The sequence below is a fragment of the Amblyomma mixtum genome, chromosome 3 (genome assembly GCF_055824585.1).
Source record: "Amblyomma mixtum isolate Tamu chromosome 3, ASM5582458v1, whole genome shotgun sequence".
In the NCBI taxonomy this organism is placed as follows: domain Eukaryota; kingdom Metazoa; phylum Arthropoda; class Arachnida; order Ixodida; family Ixodidae; genus Amblyomma; species Amblyomma mixtum.
In genome coordinates, this window is record NC_143014.1 from 67,190,596 (window position 1) to 67,210,667 (window position 20,072).

A 20,072-nucleotide genomic window follows, 5' to 3' on the forward strand; every position below is an offset into this window, starting at 1 on the left:
AATTATAACCGATTGCATAATCTTGTTCTTTTTTTTTCACTCAGCAAGGCGGCAAGTAGTTTGCCGTGATGTCTTGACAAGCCCTGACATGTAGACTGAAGCTGTAAAAACAGCGTCGCGTTCGTTCTGCAGGGCACAGGCGTCCCCTGACCTCGGAGTGGGGCAAGAGAGCGGCGACGATCCATGGCCAAGTTTTGTACGTACAGACAAAAGCGCGCGAGAAAGGATATCCTCGTTTCACACTGCACAATTCCTGCGTGCTTATGTGGGATGTCCACAAATGTATTTGGATCTAAGGAAATCAAGTGAGCATACAGAGCGGCTGCAAGCGCCGTCGTGTATGCTCACTTGATTTCCTTGATATTTGAACAGTACAGCATAAGAAAGTATATAACAATGGAGTTAATGTTTATTTAATAACAATTCAAAAAACAAACAAGAAATAAAAAAGGAACTGGAAAAGTTGCCTCTCCCCCACTAAAAAAAAGGGTTCCGGTGTTGAAGATCTGTTCTTACAGAAACGGATATTGTCTGGAGAAACGCGCAAGAAGCCGGGGGGGGGGGGGGGGGGGGGGGGGGGAAGGCTTGAGTCACATGGGGATCACCATGTTCTAGTGATTCTCGTCATCAGAGAAGTCGTCAGTGAGTGATGCGATGGGTCCTGGGGTGTGCACTGGTGACTTGTCACGCACAGCTGGCGAAAGCAGCCCTGGGTCCACATCTGTGTTCGGCTCTACTGGGTGCCCATGCGGCACGTCACGTAGGTCTGCCGGATACGGGTTGGCATGCGGGCGCTTGCGGCTCACTTTCGATTCCTTTGATGCTTGGGACAGGGCTGTCATGCTGACTTGGCTGTCAGATTCTTCAAGCTCGTCGAAGTGCTGCTTTCGTGATAGTAGCGTCAGGTGCAACGTGTCCATGCCTTCTTCCAAATCGTCATTCGTGCCAAGCTCCACACTGTAACCGTTAGCCAGCTCTAGCGTGGCGGCAAAGTAGCGTGACACTTTCCAGACTTGCTGGCCTTGACAGATCTGGCGGAAGGAAAGCGTCTGCTTGGAAGGCGTGTCCGAGAAATTATCCAATATTTGGCTGCAGCACGTGCGAATGTTGAAACTTTCCCGTTTTTCTTCAATGTCAAGGAGAGGGCTGATTCGGCTTTCCCACTCAGCAAGAGTTTTCTGAAAGTCAGGCGGCTGGAATTCCGAAAAGCCTGTGTGTAATTTGCTCTCGTTGCTATGACCCAGGATTCCATGCGAATCCCCTCCTGACGGGTCGGCTGAAGGAAGCGGTTCTGGCACTTCCCGTTTGACGACGACTGCATCGGTACGACACAAAATACCAACGTTTTTGTCTCTTTCCTCCGCAAGCAGGTCACCAGGTGGCATGTCTAAAGCCCCGAAACTATCACCAGCGCCATCATTAACGTCAATGTCAGCATCCTCAAATCCTTTCTCCTGTGAATGCGAATTAGAGTACTTTTCTTGTCGAGCTTTTTTTAGACGTTTCATGCTATCATGAAGGTACCTTTCACTACCTGGCATGACCATCTCGTCCTTCTGAAGCTGTCGTTCGTTGAGCAACAGATGCGGGTACTGGGTACTCTTGATCCAGGTGGCAGCTACGGGTGTGAAGTAACCGTCCGTGGAGGTACTCTCGCTAAATGTTCTCTTTGCCTTATGCCGCACATGCAAGGGTCTGCATTTACCTGTAACTTCCTCTAGCGGGTCAATGTGTCTTTGGACTCCGATAAACGGCTTTTCTCGATCCTCTTGCTCTCCAACTTGGGGCACAGCCACGGGAAGATTCTTTTTTGCGCCATGCTTGGCTAGGAGCTCCTCAAAGCCCTGGCTGTGCCAGCTGAAGGAACTCGTGTCCGGGAAATATGTTGCTGCCTGCGGAGAGTCGCGTGCAAAGTCATGCACGTCATTCAAGAAGCCCACGGGTGACGTGCGTCCATATGAGTGGTCGCGACTATGACCGCACTGCTCGTTCGCATACTCGCAGCCCTCCAAGGGCTTAGTGTTGTGCAGTAAATAGTCCTCTTTGTAACCGACCGAGTCAGCCCTGGTATCGCGGAGTTCAGTCTCCATTACGGGAGTGAGCATAGCCAGGGGCAAGGGTCTGCGCCGCTGCCGCCAAAACTGAATACCTTGAGTTGCTGCCAGTTTTCCTAGTGCCTGCTGCGGTTCTGGCATGCTGTCCAGTTGATCTGCCAGCTCGATCTCGTCGCGCCACTGGAACTTTATATTACTCCTTGTACTCGGTCCTGCTGTTGGCTTTGCTGCTTTACTAGTACCATCAGCGTTCTGAGCGTTGCGGCCTTCAAAGGTAGAGTACGGTATTTCCCTAGCGACTTTCCCCACAAGGGCATGCAGATAGTCCACTTTTTTACCATAGACGGAAACACTTCTTTGGATGAGAAAAGCTGCAAACGTGAAATTTACACTTGACTCGCCTTCATTGTAGGTCACTGGCGTCTGTGACAGTTCCCGGATATACTGATCCAGATAACTCGCGACGTCGATGCCAAAGTTCATGGTCGGATCTCGTACAGGTGTAAGCAAAATAACGTACCGCTGTTCAATTTCTTTGCCAACAGCCCATTGCCGCCGGGCCGAGCCACCCAGCTTATCTGTCTCCGGAGCCTCTTCTCGCTGCAGTGAAAAACAGGGTTGCGTTTTATATGATTTTCGTTGAAGCTATAGACTAGCTCCCGCGACAGGACCCTGCTCTGTGCTCTCAAACCGCAAAAGTTTACAGTACACGGGAGCCCCGGAAAAGCTGTTTGTATGCAGTCTGTGCACGCACGCATCAGTGTAAAATTCAGTGATGGAGTACACGCACTTGATTCCGGGCTGTAGTTCCTTCACGGGGCCCCTGCGTGTTTCGTTAACCTTCGCAGCTAACTGTGCAAGCCGGAAACAAATGCGAAAACCTCGTATGAATGTAGCGCAGCTTTTTGCTTTATTGCATTCTACTGCAATGAACTAATTATTTATGTTTCTGCGTAAAGGGTTCCTGAGATGCTTTATACTCATCAACTGGTGTGTTCACGCTTGAATCCGGCTTTCACCGAGAACACATGCACAGAGCTAATTTCTTCGCGTCGTTCACACTACATCGAGGACAAGGAGCGATATATGAAATTTACAGCTTTTTAAGTTTGCGTTGCAACTCACAGTGGCGTGCGCCGAGACGTTGGTGCGAGGGGTGAACGTGTGTTTCGTCCAGTTTCATACGGAACTAAGGAGACCGACCTGAGCATTGTTTCCTTGCTTCTTTTTTCAACTCACCCCCGAAGAGAAGCGGTGCCCAGCGCGCCAATACGAGTTTCTAGGAGCTTGCCCCTATTTCATGCACAGCCACCATCAGCGCAAAAAGGGCAATGCATGGGCATTAAATGCAATCGCCAGTGCATTCGGGATCCCCAGAGTAATTGGCAGCAGCACAACGAATCGTGATTTTTGTGGGATACTTCTTGCGCGGGCTTTCAGTTCGATCGGACCTGAGTAAAGCGGCTGGAAAACAGAGAAGGAGACCTTGCGCGGTTGGCTTCTGCGAACTCGCGTATCAATTTGCTGTGGATTCAAAATCGGTGCTGGGTTTTGCTACGCGTGTCGCAGCAGCGCGCTCAAATGATCACGCGTGGGTCTCATTAAACGGTGCAGTTGCGTTTCGGAGCTTACTCTTGCCTGCCGACAGAACAAACATCGGACATACACAGCAATTCTAGACAAAATTATTTTTCAACCGGAAAGAGTTTATGAACGCAATTTCTTCATGGTAAGATTTCGCTATAACAATCAATATATTCGAAGATCTCCCATCGGCAGGCTTGCATTTTTTTTTTTGCTATTTTTGCTATCGTCAAGAACGTTCCCCATTGGTTTTCGATGGCAGTCTCAACTGCGAGCGATGGAAAAACTTTAGAAGAAAGATTTCGCTACGCATCGGAAGAATAGACTGACCTTCAATATTTCGATAACAATACTTTACAATATTTCTATATTCAAATTCTTTGCTTAGAGCGCTGGACATGTTCGCGCGCTCTCATCGTTCCGCACAGAAAGGCTGCGCCCACATGGATGTCGGCACTGCACGGAAGGCGTCCAAGCAGAAGGGGTGGACACCCAACTCCCGGCTTGTAAACCTCCTCTGGCAGCTGAATCGTGCCTGTTCTTTTTTTTAGCGCAGCTGTTTCCAGTCGATCGTCACGAAACGAATATGCAGCACATGTACGCTGCCTAAAAACATTATTGCAACAGCTGGTGAAGGTCCTCAGCAAACTTTCAGAAACGAACAATGATGCAGTGAATGTGACCGAAAATAAAATTTAAAAAATCTTTTTCAAAGGACGAACAACAGGAATCGGAGGGCGAATGAATTGTTAGTCTCCGACTTGGTGCATTTTTTATAACGCCATGATTCTTCTTTTGAAAAGGCTTCTTATTCCCTCTTTCTACCTCCCTTAAGTTGATTGTCAGGTGCAAGCGAGCATCTTTTGAACAAGCTTCTTTTGTTTTCCTCAGCTTACAAAGCAGAAAATGAAAAATAAAGTAATTTGACTTTCCTAAAAACTGACAAGGCGTAAGACGCGCAAAAATGACACCTAGTTATGCGATACAAAAGACAGAGGGAAATCACAAAACTCAGTATTTATCTGGAAATCTTTTTTTTTTTCCTTTTTGAATCACTTTCAGCATACATTCATTGTACTGTATTACGGAGCCGAGTGAAAACGTGCCGGGAACATGTGCTGAAACACAACCTCATATTGGGTCCTTTTTTTTTAAGGTATGCACACAAAGCGCATTCAAGCACTCCCCCCCCCCCCCCCCCCCTTTTTTTTTTGGCGCTGTTTTGAAATTGAAAGATCAACTCGTGCCAAAACAAATGAGTTGTCTACGTGGAGAACATTCAGATAATATTATGATCATCCATACAGAATGCGCTATCCAATCACCATCTTTTATCGCATCTTTATCCCCAAGACGAACGAATAGAGCCACCTGGCCACCTCCATTTCCAATATCACAGTTGCCTTCGAGGTCCCATTGAGGATTACTATATTTAAGAAGTGCCTCTGAACATTACGCTTTCGTTTTTTCCCCTACCCGCTCCTTTTTGTAACGTCCTCGGGCACAGAACGTGGAAAACTACATGAGTTATTGATTATCATGTTTATTTAGCTTAGCACAATTGAGTTGTCAACGTGAATAAATGTTCGTTCTGCCATTTTCTCTCTTCTACTGACTGTTAGGAACGTTTGGGTCACTGAATGAGTTTAAAAAAAGACTGAGTGAGGCAACGGAATCCTGAAATTCTGGAATTCGAGTCCACGAACACATACCTAGAGGCAAAAAATTTCTCGCTCATCAAAGCCACCAATGTATTGTGCTTGCGCACGCACGCACGCCCGCACGCGTACACACGCACGCTCCCAAACTTGCAAGGAACGACATGTCCAGAGTCAAGTTCAGTGAAGGCACGCTGGTTGGCCTTCTCCAGACATGCATATCTCAAAAGAATTTTCTTTTAAATCAGCTGTTCTAGTGTGACGGCACCAGGCGAATAGATGAACTAGAGAAGATGACTTAAATTTCTTTGGTGGTTCTTTCTAGAAAATGAATGCATTTGTACTGACAGTCAGTTACGTTGTGCCTATCCTTTCTTTGAGATAGTACAGCCCCTCCAGCTTACTGGTAGGGCACGCCACCTGTCACTGAAGAGAAAGGAAACCCTCAGAATCTCCCCCAACCTCCCTCCGGTTCCAAATATGAACGGTTACGAAGCGCAAATCTAGTCTAGTGACGCAACTGGCGCGCATCGTCACAAGCGCTGTTTCGTGGATGCAGTGACGGCTAAGATGTGGTTGCGGCGGCTGAGCCTCAGTGAACCGTCCCTGTGACTTCAAAATGGAGGCACGTCAGTTTTGAGTGCCTTTCGTCCCCTTCGCGCTTTTGAACTCGCGGCAATGCAAGCGCGGCTAATTTTGGTGAGCATTACGCGCCACAGATGGCGACACTGGTTTGCAAAACGATGCTGAACAACCAAACGGCCGCGGTGTGCCACCAATGGCTCACACAGCAATTTTCGCAATCAACAGGGGCTCTAGAAAAGGAACGGGGGAAAGGGGGGGGGGGGGGGGAGGGTTTGGTTTTCATCCGCTCCAAAAATCACCTACCCCATAACCCCGCAACCGTGTACTCAAAAGGGACTTCCGGCGTATAGTCGCTGGCACTTGCGAACTGCTTTTTTAGTGCCCAATTTTCAGTCATTCTGTGCATGAATGATAAACAGGCATGTTGTTCGCACAGCTGCCGCGCTGCAATTCCAGCTGTCGTAAAACAGACGCTCAGTACGGAGAGTTATCAATTCTAGGTTTAATTAGCGATAGGTATGTTCGCACACTCGCTGCGACAGGCGAATGTTAGGCCTGACAAAATTTATTTACTTCTGACATTTTCGCCTGCCTGTCCTTGAGATTCACGTGGGGCTCCTCTTTTTCGCTGTCTCCAACCCACCACCTGGCCCTCCTACCTGCTCCGCATGGAGTAGCCTGCACCACTACCGCCTGGTAGCTCAGCGCTCTGCTCTTTTTTCACCCACTCTGCGCAGCACAAACCTCTCTTTCGAAACGAGGCTCGAACGCCGTGCGACACACTTTTCGTTGATGTGCTAGGTATACAGCCTGCCGAGGAAGAGGAGGCACTCTTTAGTGATGTCAGGATACCTTAGACAGCTAATGCACCTGTGCCAGGCTAGCTATACTCGAGAAGAGGATGATAAGGACGAAGCGGTGCAATCTCGGATGAAAGCCACGTGCATCCACATGCACGCGTAAGGTTTTACGAGACCAAGATTTTAACACGATACTTACAGGTGCCTGAAAGATATTAACATGCCTGCAGCGTACGCAACGCTGGGGCCGCGTTGCAAGTATCCAGGATCCAACGAGGCGGCTTGCACAGACCCTTAGTGAAGTGACCAGACTTCAGCACTCGCCATTGCCAACAAGTAAAAAACGCTTTAGTTTCTTGAGGCGTTGTTTTTACACCGCCAGATCGCAAGGTAAGAGAAAGGAAATACGGCGAAGGGAAAAGTGATAGCCACCAGATGCTCAGTGATAGCCGCTGCGCGGTGCGTGCGCGCTGACGTCACAACAATCCTATCCCCCTCTAATGGAGAACCGCTGGGGAGGCCTTAGGATCCGAGTGGACCTCCTCAGAAGTGGAGTGGCATCTAGGGTGGTGGCGTGTAGATGCAGGCGACCCTGCTACAGGTGGGTCCTCTGGTTCTGGACGGGCCATGGTGCTTTCCGACCGGATGTCGTTGGGACGCTGGACCGGTGAATTGGGCATTGAAGTGTCCTGAAGTCGCACCTTGACTTGGTCCAAGTGACGGCGCACGATCTCCCCCTTGGGGTCATCTGCCGTTACCATCCGGACGGCTTTTGTTTCACGGTTCGTGACCGGCGTCCAGGGCTCTCCTTGTCCAAAGTTACGTACCCACACTGGATCGCAAGAAGCTGGGCACACAAGTATAGCGGGGGTTACGTTCGACCGAAGTACCAGGTACCACAGCGTTGTCCAATTTCGAACGCAGCTGGAACCCCAACAACCGCATGGCTGGTGTTTCTCCGCAAGCCAACGGGATCCTTCGGTAACTATGCAGGATCCTTGCTAAACAAGTTTGTAATGACCCTTGACTGTTTTTCTTCAATCCCTGCTTTACGGTCCGCACTGCCCGTTCTGCCAGTCCGCTTGACTGCAAGTGATACGGTGCGGTGCGCAATCATACGACGTTATTCAGCCGCAGGAAGTCGGCGAACTCTCCCCCGTGAACTGAGGACCGTTATCAGACACGATGGTTTCCGGTAAACCAAAGGTGGTGAACGTGGTGCGCAAAGCCTCGATGGTTGAGCAAGATGTGGTGCTTTTCATGAGCACGACCTCAATCCACTTAGTATGAGCATCTACCAATATCAGCAACATGCACCCTTCCACGAGACCAGCGAAATCTATGTGCAGCCTCGACCAACGCCGACCTTTTTCTGGCAAGGGCACTGCCTCCTGTCTCGGCGGCATATGAGCCGCTTGTACGCAAACATACGAGCCGCTCTATGTCAGCATCAATCCGCGGGTACCAAAACAGTGAGCGGGCTAGTGCCTTCATCGCCCCAATTCCTTGAAGCATGTCATGTAACAGATGTAGCATTGCTGTTCTTGCCTCGATGGGCACCACCACGTGATGGCCTCAGTACACGAGTCCGTGACTAACAGTCAACTCGTCTCTTCTGTTAAAGAATACTTTAAAAGGCTCGTCCTGCCTCGCAAGATGTCACGGTCAACCTTCCTGTACCCATTTCCGCACCTTGGTTAACTCTCTATCCTTTGAAGTCAAGGCCGATTTTTGACACCGCTTGTTCCACAAGAGTCGTGAAGTCGTCATCGTGGAAAAGGACCTTCGCACTCAGCTGCACAAGGCCATGGTCGTCGGGAGCAGGCTCATTAGCCTGACGGCAAAACAAAGCCACCAAAGCCTCTCCCGTGTTTTCTATTAAGTTTAGAGTCTGGCCCTGCGAGCTCGATGGCGCGTTGACGATGTTGGTGACTTGCACGAGTTACGTCGTTAGTCAGGTGAAAAGTCACGTCGACGTTCGCAGCGCGGCGCCAGTCCGATCCGAGAATGAGATAGATTCCGGTAGCGGCTTTATGACGACGTCTTGGATACACTTTCGTCGCTCCAACTTCAATATGCAGCGTTGCTACGCGCGTCGGTCTAATGCAGCGGTTCAAGATTTGAATTTCCTCCCAAGCCAATCGGGCGTGCGTGCTAATGTCTGGGCTCAGGGCATCTTCGCTTATGATTGACACGTTGGCTCCACTGTCGATGCAGATCTTGAGCGGTCTGTTATTTACCTGGCCGGTAAGATTGTCGACGTGCCGCCGGTAGAGTGCAAAAAGCAATTTGCATGCCTGATGGGTGGCCCGTTCCTGTTGGCGTCGTTGCCACTGCCAGATCGCCGTAGCTCAGCACTGTTAGTAGCTGCAGTCTTTGGCCTGCTGCACTCGCGGGACAGGTGTCCAACGTCGCCGCAGTTGAAGCACGCTCGTGCTGTACCGTATCTTTGCTGGAGAGGTCGTGAGCACTTCCACCGTGGTCGTGAGTACTCGCGCCGTCTGTCACTTTGAGGAGCGTTAGCCGTGTCGCTGACTGGCTTGGCCTCGTTGCCTCGCAGAAGGGGGATGTTCATCCTTGGCGTCGCCGGTGTGCGCGGCTATAATGCGGCGTCGCGAGTCAAGTTGAGCTGCGCGGTCAATGAGCTCTGTCACCGTGGCGCAACACTGCGCCGCGAGTGGATTCGCCCAGGTGTCGTCGTCTATGCCGCTCAGGATGAGGGAGATTCTGTCCTCGGTGGCCAGCGGGTACGGCGCCTTGTAAAGTACTGCGTTCTTCGAGTACAGAGGGCAAAACGCATGTCTAGAACACGTTCTGAGTGTGTTTCGGGCGTAACACGTGGTAACTAGCGATAAGATTTGGTTAAAAAGGGTCTGGATGTAAACATGTGCTTTTAAACTCATAGAATTTCATCGTCATTTTTTGCCTCCTTTGTAGCAACGGCTTTGGGAGCTCCGGAACACAGAGTTTGGTTGTTCTAGGCATGTGTTTTGCCCTCTGTACATGTACTCCACGATGGACTCGGAGGTTTCAAGGCGTCGTTTGGCCTGGAGGTCGAGAAAATCCTGCATCGAGAGCTTTCGTGTAAAAGCAGGACGCGGGGGCTTCTTTCCACTCGTGCCAGGCATCACACCTCATTTCGTAGGAGCTGTTCCAGTCCCTTGCGCTCCTGTCAGACGTGTCGCTGCGCTGGCTAGCCTTAGTGACTCTGTCCAGTGCGCAAGTGCCGCGATGCGTTCGACCTGGGAGATCCAGCCGTGCACACTCTGCTGAGGAGATCCTTCATAAAGCGGTATGGCGGATGACGTGTCGCTTGTAGAGTGGATCTGCACCGGTACCGTGGCCGCGGGAATACTCGTCAATGCAGTGGCTATAGCTGCGCCTGCGTGGTGGCGATTACTGCGAGGATAGCTGCCATATTCGGTGTCCCATCAATGGTGGCGCAAGGCGGCGGTATTTGTGCACTCCCGTTCAGCCTCGTGTCGTAGCGTGCGTGATTGCCACTTGCCGTTGGCGATCTTTCCGTCGTTCCAGCTCTCGTGCCGTCAGCGGGAACTGGGAATTGTGTTGTGCTTCGTCCGGAACTTGTGACGTTTTCCATACGCGTTGGGACAGCTGGGCTGACGCTGCCGTGCACTTCAGGTGCGAAGGCCGTGGTAGCTTGGGCGAGCTGCATTCGGACGGTCTCCACCTAGGCACGGAGCTCGTTGGTTGTGGAATGCTCCTCCAGGTACGCCTGTCTGTCATCGTCGTTGGCATTCTGGCTTGTCGTTGGCGTGTCCATCTCATCGGAGACTCGACGAATGTTGTATTCGAGGATTCGCGAGATCAGTTGGTCCTTGTTTCCAGCGCACGGTAGTTCACGGGATTTCAGTTCGTCCAGAAGTTGTCTCTTCGTAGCGGTGCCCAGGAGGTTGCAGTCGACGGAGGACGGCGGCGAGTAGACGACCGTTGGGTTGAAGTTCGTCGACGAGGTTCGCCGTTGGGCCGTTGTGTCATCAGAGATTGCGTTTGACTAACATCCTGTCGGCTGCGCCATGTTAGCATACACTCATTATATGTTTGAAAACAGATTTATGAGGTCACTTAAAGAAAATTTAGAGGGATGTCATTGCACGATTTCAAAGGAGATCGCGCCTGTGCGAACTGAGCTGTCGAGTGCTCGTTTCTCCGTGTCCTTCGGTCCGTTTCTTCCCCCCCCCCCCCCCCCCCCCCCCCGGTCGCGTAAGGTTCCTCCTCTTCCATTCGGAGTGCAGGAGGCGTCGCGAGGTACCCTCCTTTCTGTGAAGACTCTGGCATGTTAATCCCTTTTGCAGGCGCGGTGCGCTCTCGTCGGGGTCTGATTTCTTAATTCCGGCCATAAATTTGGAGAAAGTGCGTTCTGTCCGAGGGTCGAAGCAGTTAGCGAATTCTTGGAGCTGCTTTTCCTTGGGCTGGGCGAGAAATGTGCCGTCAGCAGCATGCTGACAAATATTTTCCGTCTTCGGCTGCACACCGTGAGCACTTATTCTAGGACCCAGGAAGTCACCTTCTAGTTGTCGAAATTTGGAATTGTCTGGGTGCAAACGCACCCCTGACTCTTGGAACCGCTCCAGCACTTTGCGAAGTGTGGTGCAATCATTCTTTTTTTTTTTTCTGCAACAATGACATCATCAAGATAGGCTTGCATCCCTGGCAACCCTTGCAGTATCGCCTCCATGCGGCTTAAACAACGCCAGTGCCGACGAAACCGCAAATGGTAGTCGAGTGAAACAGAAGAGCCCCTTCTGCGTTTTCCCGGTCGTAAGTCGTAAGGGATTCTTCATCCAAGGGAAGCTGATTGTAAGCGTCGCGGAGGTCAATCGTAGTAAAAACAACGTAGCAAGTATATCATCCACGCGGGGAAGAGGATACTGCGCTGTAGTACAGGCTTGGTTCACTGTGACCTTGAAATCCCCGCAAAGCCTTATGCTGCCGTTGCGTTTCACCACTGGGACAATGGGCGCAGCCCATTCGGAGTGTGGCACAGGTTTTAGAATGCCGATTTCTACTAGCCGCTTAATTTCCTCGACTACTTGGGAACGTAACGCGCATGACACTTGACAAGCTTTGCAAAACATTGGAACGGCGGTTTCTTTCAGGCGAAGGTGGGCAGGAGGACCCTTGAAAGGCCCAGACCGGGTTCAAACACCTCAGGAAATTCTCTTAACAGGTCTTGGACATCAACCTTTTCTGCTGAATCTGTGGGGGAGGGCTCACCTTTGGCTGACACACTGCAAACCGGTCAAGGTGCCTTCCACGGAACGCCCTGCTGTGGAAACGTTGAGCTTCAGCTGTCCGCGCACCGGAAGTTTCCCGAGGAAACAAGTTAAGTTTAACGGAAAGTCTTGGAGCATAGGCCAGGCCGCCCTATATTTTAAAATATACGTTGGCCACGTGATGATCGAAACGGGCGATCCGGTGTCCAGCTGCATGGTGACGGGAACTCCACCCCATTCCAACGTACTGACCAGCGGCTTGACTGTTCCGAGGGTCCCGACGTAGCTTTGAGAAGCCCCCAGAATGAATAGATTATCAGCAACGGTGTCGCAGACGCCGTCGTCCCATGGCCCTAGCATACTGACGTCCTAGTGTGACGCTCTTGGCCCGGTAGGCAATTTATCCGTGCGACGGAAGCAGACCCTCGCCAGGTGCTCACGTTGACGGCACTTGTATATAGCATACAGCGAAGCAAAAACGGCATGCTTCTGCGCTGTGCCCCTGGCCTTCACACCTGAAGCATGACTCTCGGCGTCCCTTCCTTGATGCGCCTTTGTCACCGCATACACGCTTTCGTCCAACCTGGCCGCGCCGATCCCATTTTCATGATCATCTGCCAGCTCAGCTGCTAGCGCTATTTCTTCGGCCTCGCTTTTGGTCAGGCCCGTTTTCGCTAAAAGCTGCCGACGTACACTGGAACTTTGCAACCCGCATAAAATCCTATCTCGTAGCATCCTGTCCAGACTGTCTCCGAAATTGCACGTGTTTGCAATCTGACGAATGGCCAGAAGAAATTCTTTGGCAGGCTCGCCTGGCAGTTGGCTGCGCGCGAAAAACTTGTACGACTGGGCTATCTTGTTAGGCTCTGGCGAAAAGTATTGTTGCAGAAGGGCAATAGATAAAACTCGGATACGCCCCTCAGAAGAGGCCCTCCAGCCAATGGCATCGGCTGATTTTCATGACGCCGCGGTAAATCCGATTAAACCGTGCTTAATACCCGTTCATCTGCCACTCTCTGCGGTATCACGCTAGCAGGCACAAGGGGATTAACCACGTCATAAGAATTAGTCGACGCCACTGGCTGGAGGACCTCTTTTGAGGAGCATTCACCAATTAGCCCGCACCAAGGTATTAATCGATGCTATTTTTAAGAAGGATTTGCCGCTCCGTTCTTACATTATATCCGCCTATAGAATGTTGCTGGAGTGGGTAACAGATCAAGCAATATGACTTTGAACTCGTCCATTCGGCGTGAAGGCAGTCTTTTATAGTTCTCGTATGTCGACTTCGATATTCCAGAAGTCCCTTTTAAGACCCTCAGACGAGAAATACTTCACGTGGCAGAGTGGGCCTAAGGTGCCGTCATAGTGTGCACTCTTTTTTGGCAGGGACAACCGGCGACGCCAAGTAGCACTTTGATGGCACGGATGATGTGTAGCATTTCGTCAACTTGGAGTTTAATAACTTCGCGTTTGCGCATCAAGAGTCGGTAGAGGGCTTTGGAGCGCAACACTGAGCTGATACCAAAAATTGGGCTCCCGGTGTGTTGAAGTGGGCTGGCTGGGACAGGCGCATGCACGAATTGGTGACTTCGGCGTAAGCGCCCAGGATAGCAACCGCCGTGCTTTTGTTTAGGTGTCTGCATCCTGGCTGAATTCCGTCATAAGCACTTCAGCTCGCCCCTCCTGCATACTGGCAATCTCTCTTGCCACGTGTTTGAGTGCTGTGTCTCCGCGAGATGGAGTTTTAATGACAGCCACGTGGTGCTGAGTAAGGAAGTCAATAGCCTAGAATAAAGTCACGGAAACACAGCTGCAGCACAGCGAAAGTTGTAGAGTATGTGTGTTCGTTCACCGCCACTCTTGATCTGTAACAAGCCTGTTAATCTTGATCTTGATCTGTATTCATAGCCCTACAGCTAGTAGGGCTATGAATAACCCGTAAAGGGAGACTGAAGCACTTTTTCTGAAAATCGGGCTGGCAGCGGCATCCTATAGTTATTCATGCTGTATACTGGAATATCGCATCCAAATAAGGCAAAAACAAGCGCGAATTGCCTTTTTTAGCCGAAATATGCGGCCTGTGCCGCGGGGCACGCCGCGCGGCGCGCCGCCGCCCGTGATTGGTCAAGAGAGGTCGTGACGTCACTTTGAGGACTGGAGAAGCTGCCGATGCGGATCCGGCGCTGCGTTGAGGGCAGATCGCAGCTTTCCGTGTCGTCGTAAAAGCGAATACGGCGACTATTTTTTTTTACTGACCACCGAAGAAAAGGATACTACAGTTTGCTCATTCCACGTATCGCCTGAAACCAAAAAAGACACAAGCAAAAAATTCTATGCCTAGCACAAGCATACGCCAGCGTCAAAGACGCGATGCAGACCATGCGTAAAAGGTGCCAGCACAACCTCGGCTCGTATTCTCAGAAAGGAAGGGGTGCGAACAATACTCAAGTCAATTACCACCACCGGACGCCTCCTGGCTCGCCCGGAAGGGCGTCATCCTAAAGAAAAGGCCCAAAGCACTATGTACAAAAAATCCTGTTCTCAGTACCCGGCGTTGCAGGTTGGGGCAAGAAAGTATTTCAAGGAAACGATGAAGGAGCACATAGTTGGTGTCAAAATTAGCGAAGCGCAGTGGCCAAGTACTGCGAGGCATGTGACCACAAGATAGTGACGCAATCATGGTGCGCTGGAAACCAAGCCAAATACGCGCACAAATACGCTTCACTCCTGGCGCGTTCAGCAGATGCCAGAAAATATTAATCGCTGCCTCGGAAACGTTCGCCCTTCCTAGATTTGCAGTTTAGGTTCAGTGAAGTAGTTGCCAACTATAGACCTTTGCAATAAGGGCTCCCTGGGCGCTGCCATATTGTTCACTGGACTGTCGTGAGCACCCCTCGCTAGCACGGTGGAAGCGGCGGCGGAACCGGTTTCCGACAGTCCAGAGAGGAGGCTTTTCGACAACTCCCTCGCCCGATGCGAAGGTCTATATGTTTAAAAGTCAAGCTAGCTGCAACTCGCCCGCTGCCACAACTTGATGAAGAAACCGAGTAAGGTTGCGGTGTTTTTTTTTTGCAAAAACTCGGTTGGCATTCATTTCTCTCATAAATTTGCATCCGAAATCAACGTCGAACGCTTTCATTTTAATTGCTTAGCTAGGATTAAACGAGATGCCGCATATGAAGAGCTTCGATGCTTGCTTGCTTTGCTTTATTGTGCTTTGCTCTGCTTGCTTGCTTGCTTGCTTGCTTGCTTGCTTGCTTGCTTGCTTGCTTGCTTGCTTGCTTGGACACGTCGACCCGAGTATAAAATCACTAACCGAGCCTTGCTGAGCACGTCTCAGGTGGTCTGGCCGCACCTAAGCTGAGGAGAGCGACACATGCTTAAGCCTCTGTAAGGTTTCTTCAGGGGCTAAGTGAGCATGTTTCTACTTTTAAAAGAGGCGCTTCTTCGGAATGGTGGCACGCCTCTTATGCGCGAGGAAATCGATGGAACTGTGTCATGGTTCAGCCGCGCCTTTTCGACAGAAATCTCCAGAGATCACACTAGGACAAGCTCTGCCTGTAGCCGCTCTTACGAAAGTGTTTCGAGCAGAGTAAGCTTGCTTTAGTCGGCTTGAATTCTTCGTCACAGCAGCGAGCGGTTGCGCTGCGAGCTTGTGATCTTGCGGAAAACAGTGGAAGACGACACAGTCGCGGCCGTAGTTGTTCGTGGACACGAACGCAGAGTAGTACCTGTTGAATCTGATTCTAAAGGTCGGCTGACACACTTTGTACGTCACAACGCACGCAGTACGAGGAACAACGCATGTAGGACGAGAAACAACGCGCGCTGAAAGCGCGCTCGGGTGCGCCGAAGCATCCCCGGCTCCTCAACGTGACGTCACGCTGGCCGACATGGAAGAGGTTTCACTCTCCGCTGTTCCCCTCTCCTGCGCTCGCGCAGGGCGCGGGAAATTTAAACATCGTGTTTTTAATTGGTGATTGCGCCACTGTTTTAGCCAAAATCGAAAAAATAATTTCACAGACGTCATCAGCAATGACACTACTTCAAAACCCTAGAAGGTTAGCTGATTCGAAAACCGCCTCAGTATCCCTTTAACGGGCAGCGAGGGAGTGTGCGCATAGCCTCACGGCAATTAAAGCACACTGAACGGCTGTCAGGTGTTCTTCACGAGTCACATTTTCTGGCGCTTGCGCTTCGTACTTAAGGGATGCGGGCGTGGGTCAGAGGGCGGCGTCCCGGTACAGCAGACTCCTTTCGACGAGTTTGGCTAGCTTGGTATAACTCGACGTAGGGCCAGTCTGCGTACTGAGGCAACATAGCTCATGGCTTTCGGTCCTCCCGTCGCGGCGTCGTGGACATCCAAGCGCTTGATTAAACCCTCCTTGAACGAAGCCTCAATAATTCGAGGCTGCGCTGACCCTTGCGGAAGACGTTCCGCAGGTTATCACCGTTAGAAGCCATGTCATTCGCGTGGCTTGCTAAGAGGACTCGGTAATCGGTGTACAGCCGGCCTCAGGCGTCAAAGGTCTTCTCAATAGTGTACACTTCATTAGTGAACTCGGCGACATTCTTCGATGGATTTCATTCATCAAAAAGTTCCTCTCTTCGCTCGCATCGAGGTCGACGCGTCAAAAAAGTCCCTCAACGCACATAACTACCGGCTCATGGAGAAGGAGGAGAAAAAAATCCTTATTTAAGGCCAGCACTAAGGCTCAGTGAAGAAGAGCGCTTGCACCGCTAAGGCCCGCTGATCATCTGCCGAGCCCGAGTGAAGCCAAGCACTCCAGCAAGGAGGAAGAAGATAAAGGAAATAAGGAGAGATAATGACAGTAAGCACACAATGTGTTCTATGTCTGCCCTGATTTCTGGACAGTTGGGACAGTGAGCTGTGTCACGCCATCCGAAGTTGTAGAGCAATAGTGGGGTGGGCAGTGTTATTTCGACCTTTGCAAAGGACGTGTGCATGTTAAGTGCTCAGAGGCGATTGAGGGTGGGGAAAAATTGTGCGATTTTCTGTGATTTTCTGGTAGTGTCCAGCTATCTGCTCATTGTATGCTGCGGCGTCATCCGCTGACGTTGGATCTGGCCTGCAGTGGTCCGGAGGAAAGAGCAGAGCTGATCCCGCACTCACGCATCCAACACCCGCATCAGTGTTACTCTAGAAACTCAGGGAGTGTTGGATACTTGACTGCGGAATCAGCTGTGCTCTTTTCTCCGGAACACTACAGCGAACACTGTAGTGGTCCGTAGTGGCCCCAACCTCACCCGCTACTGACCACTTAACATGCGTACGTCTTTCGCAAAGGTCAAAATAACACTCTTCACCCTACTTAGCTCCCTTTTGAATAAATCCAAATTTTTGCCAGGGAAGCTCCATGGCCCTCAAACCGATTCAATGTTGAGCCTTCCAGTAGAAAAAAAAGTTTTTCCGGACATTACTGATCGGTTCCGATCATTATAGTTCTTTGGGTGTCCTATTAGACCAATCAGTCGTGACGTTCTTCGGGATACACGGCTGAGAAGGCACTGAAAATGAACGGCACTCTGAGCAGTGTCGAGCGTGAACATCGGACCGTTAGGGACAACCAAATAAAGCAAGAGCAAAAGATGTTAGCAGTGTATACCAGTGGTTGCTAGGGCTGCCATTCAGAAGCATCGGAGGTGGTATGGGAGGTTAGTCAAGACGTCAGACGTTTCGCGCTTCTCTAGCAGCAGGTCGACGTTAGGGGGAGTTCCTAAGTCTTAGGTCCTTGCGCAGTGGCATCTCCTGAGGAGGCAGGCTACTGAGCCCAGGCCACGTCTTATTGGCGGTGCGTGCAATATTGGCGTAAGCTATCAAGCACAACCACAAGATGTCAGTGGGCGGTGGTGATAAGCATGCAGAAAGATGAACGAAGAATCTGGCAGAAGATTAATAATTTCTTGACGAGCTTGGACCTTTGAACAGAAGAAGATCGGTGGCGGCAATAACAACAAGTGCACTCGGCAGTCATCGAATGACCGTGGAGCCGTGTCGGACGCATTCCATCTAAACATGACTGGTGGTGGTGAAAACTTTTATTTGGTAGAACAGAGTTTGGGAGCCACATAGTGGCCCCGCTACATGGTCGGCGTACCTAGTCCGGGACACCGCATGACGAGGCCCCGCCTCGCGCCCGTTTCACCAGAGCCCTTTGGGACTCAAGCGAGGAGCAGTTGAGGAGGGCAGTCTCTCATGCCTCTCGGGAAGGGGAAGGGGGGAGGTGGGAATTTTGATTAGATGCCCACACCATGTGGAATATATCACAGGTCTACCTACAGTGCGGGCATCGTCCATCCGTGTTAGGATCGTAGAGTACCTGTCTGAAAGGCGCCTTAAAGTTCGCTCCTCCGTCTTACTCAGCCCCTTTGCAGGGGCCGGAAAAAGGCGGTGGTTGTCGTTATAATGTGTTATGATTTCCCTGAACCGCAGCAGCGGCTGGTTTGTCTCCGAGCCAGAAGAGCTGGGATGAGGAGCCCGGTGAGTAAGCGCTCGGACAGCCGCGTCCCGGATGGTTCTGTCTAAACATGACTGAGACCTATCCGGGAAACGAACCCTCACCGCCTCGAACCGCCCGATCCATCGCAGGCCGCGCTGTGCTGCGATCCTTGGCGAACGACCGAGTAGTGTCTAGCAGGGGTACGCAGAAAAACCCGTTTCGAGCGCCGAAAATGAGGCCGCAAATTAAGAACACCGGAAAAGCAGACATAAAGCTTCGTGGCAATATTCTGATTAGCTTTCTTGGGATGGCGTTGCGCACACGAAAATGCATACACAGGAAAGAGCAGACGAAGACAGATAGAGCGATCTGCTCTTTCCTGTGTATGTTTTTTCGTGTGCGCAACGCCATCCCAAGAAAGCTATGCACCAACTCGCCCAGCAAGAAGTTCTACATTCTGATTAGGATCCCCGCAAAGGCTGATCTCCGGAAGCGCTCACAGATCAACTGTACAGCCACGAATTAAAGCGGCCGCAGCCTTAACTTCGGACGCACAGCGTCGTTGAACCAGCTGGCAATGATTAACGTACAGTGGTGAGCAGCCTTGTCTAGAGCGCTCGGGCGGTGCACTTCCTTGCAAACAAATCCAGATTTTGTGGCAGCCTCTAGGGTCCAGCTGCAACGCTTGCACGGAAGTAGCGCCAGATAGCCTCGTAAACAAAGCAGGCACGAAAACTTTGCCCTGTAATGAGGGGCTGCTCTCTAATTTCGGTTTTTGTTACTAAGTGCGCACTGCTCAAGCGCTCTAGACAAGGCTGCTCACCACTGTACGCGCGCGTGCCAGCCGAACCGCGGTTGATTCGGCGACTTGAGCGCGTTGCCGAATTCTCATTGCATATCCCCTGAATCAGCAGGCAAGGCTACATTGACTCACCGGCTTAGAAACACTCCACTCCATGGCCAACGGGACTTCCGGGAAAGCGCTTAGCGCGAAGTGACCGTTGAGCAGAGCCGCTTGACCGTACCGGTTGCAATCTTCGCTGGGCCTATGTTCGAGACAGCCCGAGGTTACCTGACTGTCACGCCACCTACGGCATTCTTCTTCTTCTCCACATGAAAATGGAACCCAGGTGAACTGCCCAGCGCTGTTCAAATGATGATTAGAGTGTAGAAGTAAAAATCCGTAGAGCGCCTCCTATAAGCGATTGCGCTGTTCACAGGTATCGTTTTTGTCTGCGAGTCTTCAGAAACTGAAGGCAGCTTGGATTATGACTAGTAATTTTTAGAAAGTGTAGTTAAGGTATCGTGGTGACGCTTGCGCAGTTGCGTAAGAGCTGCGGCGAACAGTAAAACCGAAATGAAGTTACTTTTCGCCAACAAACGAAAAATACCTTCATTCAGACGTATATCAAATGCGAATCAATTAACTATGGTGCAAACGCTTGAGATTTTCTAGTGTCCGGCGTAGCCTCGCTAGAATACAGCGCAATCCAGGGAAGTGAAAAATATGAAGAGGATGAAGAGGAAGACGGAATATATTCTATTCCTGGTACTTCAAACTTGTTTAATTTATTTAAAATTTTCAACAATTAACATAATTTTATTTTTCCGGTTTCAGTCATTCCACTATTCTACTTCGCCGCCTCCCGCCTTTTTACCCGCACAAATACTTCCTTGGCATTCACAACCG

At 50.8% G+C, this 20,072-nt stretch overlaps 1 protein-coding gene across 1 annotated transcript; it reads right to left on the bottom strand.

Moving 5' to 3' along the window:
* Positions 1-611: 611 nt before the first annotated feature.
* LOC149350497 (condensin-2 complex subunit H2-like) lies at positions 612-7,442 on the bottom strand. The gene is made up of 2 exons (XM_089575544.1): positions 7,191-7,442; positions 612-2,654 (listed from the first exon to the last, which is right to left on the bottom strand). Exons 1-2 carry the CDS (start codon positions 7,440-7,442, stop codon positions 612-614), a joined length of 2,295 nt encoding a protein of 764 aa, XP_089431670.1.
* Between the last annotated feature and the right edge of the window lie 12,630 nt (positions 7,443-20,072).

Coding starts and splice junctions, on each gene's coding strand:
- LOC149350497 (XM_089575544.1), bottom strand. CDS start 7,442: ATGGTAACGGCAGATGACCCCAAGGGGGAGATCGTGCGCCGTCACTTG. Junction 2,655..7,190: donor ATCCTAAGGCCTCCCCAGCG/GTTCTCCATTAG, acceptor TTTTCACTGCAG/CGAGAAGAGGCTCCGGAGAC.